Source organism: Epinephelus lanceolatus, chromosome 3 (assembly GCF_041903045.1).
Source record: "Epinephelus lanceolatus isolate andai-2023 chromosome 3, ASM4190304v1, whole genome shotgun sequence".
NCBI classification, from domain to species: domain Eukaryota; kingdom Metazoa; phylum Chordata; class Actinopteri; order Perciformes; family Serranidae; genus Epinephelus; species Epinephelus lanceolatus.
The window spans coordinates 33,211,014-33,222,422 of NC_135736.1; the positions used below are offsets into that span (position 1 = coordinate 33,211,014).

Here is an 11,409-nt window from a genome sequence, read left to right on the forward strand (position 1 = left end):
TTCTGAGTCCTATCTGTTCTGACATCCTCTTGAATCCATTTTAAGCTTCCCTCATTACTGAAAAGAGGTTTCTCAAGGAAAATATTTTCAAAATGAACATACCACAATCTTGATTGTAGCTTTAAACACGTGGCCATCATTTGAGTGATTCTACTTCAAGATGGAGCCATCCATATGCAAGACGTAGACATAGGATACACTGTGACTGACGGGTAGATGGCCATCTTGGTAAATTATTCCTGATGTGCACAGAAAGTTTCTGGCTGAATTTTCATCAAATATCACTGACACATTTCCTACATTGGGTGACTGTTCTTCAAAGGCGAGAGCAACACATGGACATAATCAAAAGCTAATTTACTTAAAAGTAGAACTGGAAAAAGCATTAGTGACAGAGTCAAACCAGAATCTTTTTCTGTCACAAAATCAAAAATTTGTGCGACAGAGCATGCTACCTTTACACTGAAGGAAGAGAGGTAAGAGGTGACAGTCCTATATCACTAAAATTTCCTCTTTTTCCATGATTTTGACAAAAGAAAAGTGTGGTTGGCACTCTGAATAGTGCCACTGATTCACAAAAAATGCAGCCCTTACTGTTCACTGATCTTTGTATCCCTAAAAAAATTACAATATACAGATACTATCTTTATTTCTTGGTTGATCTGCACGTTAATTTGCTTCTTTTCGAGTGTGCGATAGCTCCATCCCGGGGGAGGATCCAGGCAGGCATACCCTGCAGCCCATGAACATGAGGAATGCCCTACGGAAGGAACGGTTAAAGAAACCATACAAGAAGGGATTTAGAGATGAGTTGATATATCCCAGCCACAGAAATATATCCCAGACAACCACCTCTGTGCTGTACTCAATGAACGGGTCCACAATGTTGACAGTAAAGAAGGGCATCCAGAAAATTAGGAAAACTCCCATGATGATACCTAGAATTTTCGCTGCCTTCCTCTCCCTCCTCATAGTGTTTCGGTGTCTCTTTTTCTTGCTTGAGTCTTTGCCCACTCCAGCAGCCATCTGGCTTTCCATGGCGCTGATCTGCCTGGCCTGCCGTTTGGCAGCTTTGAAGATCTTCCAGTAGGCTATTAGCATGATAGCCATCGGCAAATAAAAGGCAACCAAGGAAGCCATGACAGCGTATATTCGATTGACCAAGAACACGCATACATCGTCCGGGAGCAGGATGTCCACACCGGCAATATGGAGATCTAGCATTATGGGGCCAAAGGAAATGAGCATGGGAACAGCCCAACATACAACAATAAGAAGAGCTACTCGATTTCGGGACATCTTTAAAGAATAAACTAGCGGGTTGCAGACAGCGTAGTAGCGATCAAAGGCGATGCAGCTGAGGTGGAATATGGAGGCGGTGCAGAGCATAACATCTAGGCTAGAGTGCAGCTTGCAAAAAAGGACACCAAAATACCAGCATCCCTCTATGGTCCGAATCATACTATACGGCATCACCACCAGGCCAACGAGACAGTCAGCCACTGCCAGGGACATGACGAAGGAATTCGTGGGTGACTGCAACTGCTTAAAGTAGGCGATGGATAAGACCACAAGGAAGTTGCCAACTACTGTGCAGATGATGCCAACGGAGAGGAAGGCATACAGGAAAACACGAGAGGCCTGGCTCCTCAGTGTATCACAGGACTGGAGCTCAATCTGAAGAGATGTGTTCGCATCTCCGAGCAATCCCACGCTGATGTTATCCATGGTCTAATCAAGCCTGTCAAAACACACAGATACAGTTGTAAGTAATGAGTGGTCTGACTTTGCAGTAAGTGAGGCGTTTCGGGGCAGTTTGCCTCCACTCCTCTATGGTACATTAACAGTGAAAAAATTGACAAACCACCCAGAATTCTGTTTGTTTTGACCCAGTTACTGCTCCATGGCAACTTCTCATTTAATCTCTAAGCTGTAAACTTAAGTTCAACATAGGAAACACACGAGACTGTAGGTGAAAAGCCCTTGTTCTGGTTGTAGATGCCTTATCTAGAATGCCATCTCTTTGCTTGGAGTGGAGAGCAGAACCAGATGTTCTTTTCATTAACACGTATGTTGATATAATGAGGGGAATGATATATTATCACTTCTAAACCAAGAAATACTCTGAAGTGTCAGATGTTTTAAATGCTTACACACACAATCACATCTTCCTGTAGAGATATTTAGGAATTTGGACCCTGCATGTTACACTTATCACAAACATCTTTGGTATCTTACTATATCTTACTATATAATGATGAAAACTCTGTCTGTGTGTGTGTTCCACGTTTTTCTCCTCACTGACTTGGTCAATCCATGTGAAATTTGGCACAGTGGTAGAGGGTCATGGGAGGATGCAAATGAAGCAATATTACATCAATTGGCCAAAGTGGGGCGCTATAGCAACCGATTGGAATTGCAAACTTTGAATGGGCATATCTCATGCCCCCTATGTCGTAGAGACATGAAACCTTGCACAGGGATGCCTCTCCTCATGAGGAACAAATTTGCCTCAAGAACCCATAACTTCCGGTTATATAGATTTTCCGCCATTTTGAATTTTTTGAAAAACACTTAAAATCGATCTCTTCCTAGGAAGTTTGACCGATCTGCATGAAACTCGGTGAACATAATCTAGGGACCAATATCTAAAGTTCCCTCTTGGCAAAAGTTGGAAAACTTACTAAAACTGAGCTTCTATAAGGCAATGAATATTGCGGAGGGCGGGCTCATCACATAAATGTGTATAACATCTCAAGGGTTTCACCGATCACCACGCAACTTTGTAGGCATATGACCACACATAATCTGAGGGGACCCCTCCATTATTGACCCCATCAAACAAAATGGGGGCGCTAGAGAGCTAATTTCTTATCTAGGCCTAACCGCCATATTGATTTTTACTAAACTTGGTAGATATGTAGAACAGGACGCCTCAAGGTGACTGGAGAAATTTAACTCTAATTGGCAACTGGGTGGCGCTATAACAACAGAAAAATGGCTAAATTGCAACAGATCGCTGTGGCTGTAATCGTACTGTCAAATTCACAAAAACTCTGTCTGAATACATTGCTCTTCTTAATGGGTTCAGTTGACTATTTAATCTGCAATTTCCTATGACCTGTATCCCAAACACTCCATGTGAAACTGTATGTGGGCAACTGTGCACTCAATGGGTAGGCCTATGGACTAGTTCTGTAAGAATATTAGTAATTTGTTTACTTTCACAAGTGTGCTTTCCTTTACATCTCTGGATTCACTCATTGCAATTTACAGTATATCACACAGCAGAACACACATGACTGTAATGTAATAATATTAAATTTCCAGTGCCAGTGGTGTGAACAGGGAGCAGATGTTCCAGCTGACTTGGAATGGATTTTAATGAACACCACAGGGACCATGCGCTGGTGATGGGGAAATGATGCCAAGTGAAAATGTAGGTTCTTTGTTTGGCTTGTAGACTTGTTGAGTTGAACCAACACATCATTATGAGTAATAAATAAATAATTGTAATGATATGAATTCACCATAGGCCCTATAGCACCCCCATCCAGGTTTGATGGGTGTGACAGGGTCTATAGTGAATTGATATTGTCTCATATAGAATTGCTACATTGGGGAACCTTATGTGAAGTATAATCTAAACAAAAGAAAAAGATCCCTGTGTGCACAGTTGCGCTCAGGAATGTTACCATTAGTGTTAAAGACTAGAAGGTTTAACACCACCACAGAGGACAGAATTGTTTGTTGTGTAATTTAGCTTTCTTCTTGTTTTACTGTCCTGTACATGAAGCCATAAGGAATCTACTTTCTTGTAAAATTACCTCTACCTATGTTGATTTCTTTTAGTTAAGGATCATTGAAAAAATTGAGTTTTGTTGAAGAAAGGGAACCCTTTTTTGTGGCTGAATTTCTTTGCCAGGCCTGGGATAGAAGGCAGAGTACTCGTGTACTTTGGATTGTTACTGCAACATCGTTGTAACAGTGTCTTGGGCACATGTAAGTGTGCATGACACAAACATAAAAATCATTCAGTCAATCATATACATATATATATGGGCGAAAAAGCCCTTGACTCTGCTGTTTCCATCTTCAGGGGTGTAGAGAACACTTCGGCAGTCATCTCCACAGCCCATCTACTGCACACCACAGTGTTCTCTTTCATCCTTCTAATCTTTCTGTTTAAGTCAGAAACATCCATCTTTCAGTTGTATAATGTTGCGCAGCACCTCCCCTCTGCCATTATCCACAAAATCCTGTACTTAATGTCAGTGGGGTGATTTACTCTGTCATTAGACAACGATTAGAGCAATATTAGTGCTAAAACGTTGCATAATGTCTTACTGTCAAGCTTAAAAAACTGTGATTTAGAGGATACAAAATGTTGCCTATGTGCCTGGTAATAATATAACTATCTTATCATATACTGTTTAAAGATAATGACAATCTATTAGTTTTGGTTAAATCATTTGCTGTGCAGAAATACTGCAGAAAACGACACTAATGATGCTGATGTACACACTGATATGTCATATATTGAGAAGATACAGTAACTACAACACTGAAAAAGCAACATTTAAAGTCTCACACACTCAGCAGGATCCTGCATCTTTCCATCTGATCCTCTGAAGAGCAGCTCAGTCAGATGTTAACATCTCTAACAAGGTCTACTGAACTCAGTTTAAAAGCAAATACTTGTTTAATGTACTACTTCACATCAAGCACTGCCAGAAAACCTTGCAAACAGTGACACTCACCTGTGAAGAAGAGAGATGATCGTCTGTCCTCATGTCTGTATCATACTGAACCTTTTACACAGAGACGAGAGGGATGGGAGTGCTGGGAAGTGGGCTGTAATGAACACATGCAACAATAATCACAGTAACAAAATACAGTCTGCTGCCAACTCCCCTGCCAACTCAATTCAAACCACTGACATTTGAATTCTTATTGTGGTACGCTGAGTAGGGGCAGATTTCTATCTGTACACATAAATGTGTGTATTTGTACAGTGATCTGTGAGAAATCATTCCCAATACTATAAAGACAGTAATTAAGACTATCTATAAATTCATAAACTTGATCATTATGAACTAATCACTAAAACACACAATTCCTTTTCTCCATAAAAATAAGTGCAAACCCTAAATGTTTCCGGATGTGCCAGTGCACTTTGGATTTTCTCGGCATACTTTCAGTGCGGCTTGATGGATGGCAATGTCAATCGTTGACGAGATGGAGATGGATTACATCTGATTTAGACATTTTAGGATTAATTATAATAACTATACCAAGCATGTTTATAATCAGTCTAACTCAGAAAGTCAGGAAACTCTGATCCTTCACACACAGTGAGGACCAGCTCTTTAAAAAGACTCTTGCCCAGAGCTGCATCACATCATCCTTTAGAGCATCTCCCTACCATCTGCATGCACCTTGGAAGCATGAGCAGATTAGAAGACAATGGGTCCCTGCTGGGCACAGATATGCAAAGTGCCCCACCATCTCTCCTAAATTGGAGGAAGACACACAGACTTTGTGTTGGTGTTGCACCTCTTTGTAGATGTTATGCATCTTTTCATGCTTTTGTCTCTTTCTGTTCATCTTTTGCCTAATTGGTTGTTTTGTGTCTCTCTGGGGGGGATTTTGTGTCTTTTTGGTTGTCTTGTGTTCCTCTGTATTCATTTTGTGTCTTTTTGTAGTTGCTTGTATCTCTCTAACATAATTTTGTGATGTCTGTTTGAGGTAACCTTGTCTCTTAATGAGGTAATTTTTTTGTCTCTTTGAGTTAATTTGTGTCTTTTTTGGTTGTCTTGTGTTGCTGTGTATTCATTCTGTGTCTCCTTGTGGTAGTTTGTATCTCTTTAAGGTACTTTTGATATGTTTTCTGTTGTTCCATGTCTCTTTGTAGTTATTTTGTGGTAGTTTTTGGTCTTTATTGTGCCATCCATCTCCCTTCGAGGTAACTTTGTCTCCTACTGAGGTATTTCTTAGTGTCTTTGAGTTAATGTGTGTCCTTTTTGGTTGTTTTTTTTGTCTCTTTGTAGTTGTTTTGTGGTTAGTTTTTGTCTTTGTGTTGCCATTCGGCTCCATTTGAGGTAACCTTGTCTCTTACTTCAGTAATGTTTTTGGCTCTTTTAGTTAATTTGTGTCTTTTCTGGTCGTTTTGTGTCTCTTTGGTGTAATTTTGTGTCTTTTTTGGTTGTCTTGTGTTGCTATGTATTCATTCTGTCTCCTTGTAATTGTTCTGTGTGGCGTTGTGATTGTTTGTGTCTCTTTAAGGTAACTTTGTGATGTTTTTGGTAGTTTTATGTCTATTTGTAGTTGTTTTGTTGTTAGTTTTTGTCTTTGTGTTGCCATTTGGCTCCCTTTATGGTAACTTTGTCTCCTACTGAGGTATTTCTTTGTCTCTGTGAGTTAAAGGACAACTTCGGTATTTTTCCACCTGGGCTCTATTTCCCCATGTGTATGTGTGCGTATGATTCATGGGTACCACTCGTTCTAAAATTGGTTCAGTATTGAGCCGTGAAACGAGCAAAAAACGGTAATGGGGGCAAATGCGTCCCGTATAAAAGTGCTTTTTTTCGCCACTGACCGGTTCAGATCACCAGTGCTATCTCTGTAAATAGCATATTGTAGCGGCCCTGGGGCAGTGGTGAGTGTGAATGAGTGGAGTCAGCTGTCAGTCAGTGTTGGAGCAGAAAGGCGGAAGTTGTCCCCGCTCGGTATTGTAAATGAGTATGTGTGTATGAAGTGTGTGTTTTTTCGCCACTGACCGGTTCAGATCGCCAGTGCTATCTCTGTAAATAGCACACTAACTTAGCCTTTCCCTTACCTCTGGGCTGTGTGATGTCACGAGCTTTGCTCCACTGTGTCTGTAGCTCTCTCTACTCGTGGGACAGCCGTTTTCTTGAGGAAGAGGTGTTTCAGGATTGGACACTTCTCTTCTTCGGCTGGCAGTAGTCATCTTGGGAGAAGTGAGCACTGCAGACCCGATGGTCTGCAAGGCGCAGTGTCTGGACAGGAGTGTTAGCATCCATTTGTAGCACAACTAGCCACAACTTCAGCATCTCGCCGTCCGACAAAGGCAGCCTATGAAAGCTGTACGGGGTGTAGCGCGACATCCTGTTCTTGCGTTTGGGAAAAAGGCCCATTTATTTGAGCACTCCAAAAACTCCGGTAACACTCCAGGGGGTAGCACATAAAAGACTCCGTCCTCTGACTCTTCTAGCGTAACACACACTTCACACACACATACTCATTTACATTACCAAGCGGGGACAACTTCCGCCTTTCTGCTCCAACACTGACTAACAGCTGACTCCACTCATTCACACTCACCACTGCCCCAGGGCTGCTACCATATGCTATTTACAGAGATAGCACTGGCGATCTGAACCGGTCAGTGGCGAAAAAAAGCACTTTTATACGGGACGCATTTGCCCCCGTTACCGTTTTAGCTCGTTTTGCGCCTCAATACTGAACCAATTTTAGAACGAGTGGTACCCATGAATCATACGCACACATACACATGGGGAAATAGAGCCCAGGTTGAAAAATACCGAAGTTGTCCTTTAATTTGTATCTTTTTTGGTCGTTTTTTGTCTCTTTGATGTAATTTTGTGTCATTTTTGGTTGTCTTGTGTTGCTGTGTATTTATTCTGTGTCTCTTTGGAATTGTTTTGTATCGCGTTGTGGTTGTTTGTGTCTCTTTAAGGTAATTTTGTGACGTTTTTGGTTGTTCCATGTCTCTTTGTAGTTGTTTTGTGGTTAGATTTTGTATTTATGTTGCCATCTCGCTCTGTTTGAGGTAACCTTGTCTTTTACTGAGGTATTTTTTTTTGTCTTTTTGAGTTAATTTCTGCCTTTTTTTGGTCATTTTGTGTCTCTGATGTAACTTTGTGTCTATTTTGGTTGTCTTGTGTTGCTTTGTATTCATTCTGTGTCTCCTTGTGGTTGTTTGTGTCTCTTTAAGGTAATTTTGTGATGTTTTTGGTTGTTCGGTGTCTCTTTGTAGTTGTTTTGTGGCTGTTTTTTGTCTTTGTTGTGCCACTCATCTCCATTTGAGATAACTTTGTCCCTTACTGAGGTAATTTTTCTTGTTGTGTACTTGTGTCTTTTTTGTCTTCTTGTGTAGCTGTGTTGTCATTCTGTGTCGCCTTGTGGTTATTTTTGTCTCTTTGTACTCATGTGTGTCTCTTTGTGGTTGTTTTGGCCATTTTTGTAGTTGTTGTTTTGGTCTCTTTGCAGCGCCTTTGTGTCTCTTGTGGTCGTTTTGAGTTTCTTCCTGGTTAGTACATGCAAATTTAAATGACATTTTGCAGGTCAAGGCCAGGCCAGGCCCTGACACTGTGGGCCCCTGGGCCTGTGCCTAAAGCTATCCACAGGGGATACACTATCTGCATTGCACACATGAAATTTTTCTGTACTGGAATTGTTGTCTGCATCACTGTGTTGGACACATTTTAAAAAGGAGGTGTTTCGATATGTGAAATATGGTGGATGTATTTTTGGAAGACAATAAGGTGGCATGAAGCAGCAGTTGACACAGACAGAAAGTAGTAATAGAAAATGAGTTGTGAGTCACATAAATGCTGTGATTTCTATCCAAGACAGAAATTACATGCAAAACTGTTGCGTATCATTTGTTTTGGTTTGATATTTTGCATGATGAAACTTATAAGAAAAAGGTTGGGAAGAAACAAAACAAAAACAAACAAACAAAAAAGTAATGATGCTGATAATACTGAGGGAAGAAAAGAAGACTTACAGCAACATTTTCTCTTTCTATAAGACAGCATGGATGCTCATCGGATTTCTCACTTTAAATGAGTTTTGAATGAGTGCAACTTCACTTTCATAATACCCCTAAAACAGCTCTCATCATCTCTTTCATGCGTTTCAGTGTGCAGCAGAGCACAGTCAATCCTGCCAAGCTTGAATACTTTGGGCCTCAGCCAGTGACAGACGTATCTCAAGTGTGGCGGATGTGTTCTAATTAAACATGGGGGGATTTTTAATGAAGGGTGCAATAAAAGGCACATTGGCTCAATAGCTAGTGTTTTTCAGACCAGTCATTCATATGTGTAATGCAAGTGTGCCTTACAGACAGGGTAGACTGGCTGCACATCTGTTCTTTTGTCTCAGAAAGAAGAGTGGGCAGGGGTTGATTCCCGGGCTTTGTTGCATTAAAGGGCAAATAAAGTGACCAATCTGATCACACATTTCATTATAAACAGTTTAATACTGATTAAAGTACTATACCTCTATACATTTCTGGCAGACATAGTGGGAATTTAGGAGTTGTCGTTGGTTAATTTCTGACTGATTGAAAAGAAAAATCTTTTGTTTTTTTGTTTCTTTGTTTTTAATTTAATGCGGATTAAATTAGATTTGTTTCCCTCTCTCGACTTAATTGTGCTTAGTTCCCATATGCAGTGTCTTTTGTAAGCCCAGTCTTAAGTAGAAGTTAGAAGTATTAAAAATATCAAGACTCAAAACACAAAATGTTTTCATCTTCATTCTGTAGTACGAGCAGATGATTGTTTCAGCATTTCATCAAGAGAAAAAGCTTCTTTGTATTACACTCTGTGTTTCCGGGTGATTAACATCAATCAGTAAACTACTGTGTATTTTTTAAAAGCCATTAAGATGGTCTATGGAGTCTATGTGTCTTTATCCACTGAAAGGACAAGAAAATAATAGGAATGTGTCTTCGCATGACAGGGAACACAAAGAAACCCAACACAGTAGTGTTTCTGCGAGCCAAATAAATTAAAATAATTTATTTTGCCTTTCTTTTTAATGTTCTTGTCACTGATTCATGTTTTTTTTCTATTTAGAATTGTTCTCTCTGGCTATTAAAAAAAAAATAAATAAATAAATTCATGTCATGTCAAGTCACGGCCATGGCCAGGGGTGATGTGAGGACTGTGTAATCTTGACGAGCACACAAGGCTGTAAATAAAACATTTTAGGGATGAACGCTGTGCACACAGGCGCAGGTTTGGATGATCCTCGAGGCAATGCAGCCCTCTTCTGGTGGGTCATTGCATGTACATTTATGACAAGATGCTGTCAATAGCAACAACTGGATAATACATTGCTATTAATCATTTGTATTTTTTATCGGAGCATTTTGAAACAATTCTGAGATAATACAGTTCACGTTTGCTGTTTTTCTTTTTCTCAACTTTAAAAAAAAAAAAAAAAACACATAAAAACCCACTTCAAATTTTCAACCCTGTATCTCTGAGCTTGTTTGTTTTGACATGTCCATGGATGGTATTAAACTTGTTATTGTTCTCTGTATCTCACACACAGCCTGTGGTCACTATTGCTAAGACATCTGATAATGCAGTTACAGGCCAAACATCAGCAAGACAGTTTTATGTTTTCAGGTCAAGAGACTGTAATCAAAAGTTTACTGTGCAAGAATGTGCAAGAATGGTGAGAGCTTTGCTATGTGATGTCATCGTTCATAAAGACACATTATAGCACGAGCAATGCATAGATGCAAGGTTAGAAAGTAGTGCAAGAGTCTAATAACAAATAATAGCAAAGACCTTTAAAACACAAGTCCTAAGTAAATGATTGTAAGGACTTTTTTTGTAAAGCTGAGTGTGTTATTGGTATAGAAAATTGTTGACAGTTACTCTTCTCTAATGTGGGCATTGATTTACTATCGTTGTCTGATGATGTGATGCTCAGGATCAGGTAGAACTGCCAATGTCATGAATCAAAAAACAGAAGTTAACAAAATGTTTGGAATTGTTCAGATCAGTCATCATAGGTGAGATAGCATATCCTTGCCACCATTAATTTTAAGTGATCAAATTTACAATTTTGCTAACCAATGAACCAATGAAATAAAGTCCTGGATGGCAGTAAACTTCTTCAACTAAACGAAGCTAAATCCGAAATCATTCTCTTTGGCCCCTCTGACAACATCAACCTGATATGCAACAGTCTTGGCAACTTGTCCACTCTTATCAAACGTCATGTCAAAAACCTCGGTATCATTTTCGATTTTGCACTCAAGTTTGATAAACAGGTCAACTCTGTAGTCAAAGCCAGTTTTTTCCAACTTCGCACCATCGCAAAAATCAAACCATTCCTCACTTTCAAGGACCTAGAAAAAGCCATCCATATCAGTCATCTCTCTCCCGTTTACAACTAGTACAAAACGCTGCAGCCAGACTTTTGACAGGTACCTGAAAGAGAGACCACATCACCCCTGTCCTAGCCTCTCTCCACTGGCTGCCAGTGCAGTACTGTATTGATTTTAAGCTTCTTTTATTCATATACAAAGCCCTGAATGGAGTGGCCCCCTCCTACATGACAGAACGTTTAACCCCTTACTCCACCTTCAGACTCCTCAGGTCAGCTGACCTAGGGCTTTTAACT

At 40.1% G+C, this 11,409-nt stretch overlaps 1 protein-coding gene across 1 annotated transcript; it reads right to left on the reverse strand.

The window, feature by feature from the left end:
* Positions 1-579: 579 nt before the first annotated feature.
* On the reverse strand, positions 580-4,612 carry LOC117256029 (5-hydroxytryptamine receptor 4). The gene is made up of 2 exons (XM_033625315.2): positions 4,594-4,612; positions 580-1,697 (listed from the first exon to the last, which is right to left on the reverse strand). The coding sequence occupies exons 1-2, from the start codon at positions 4,610-4,612 to the stop codon at positions 670-672; spliced, it is 1,047 nt and encodes a 348-aa protein (XP_033481206.1). The 3' UTR covers positions 580-669.
* Positions 4,613-11,409: the final 6,797 nt, after the last annotated feature.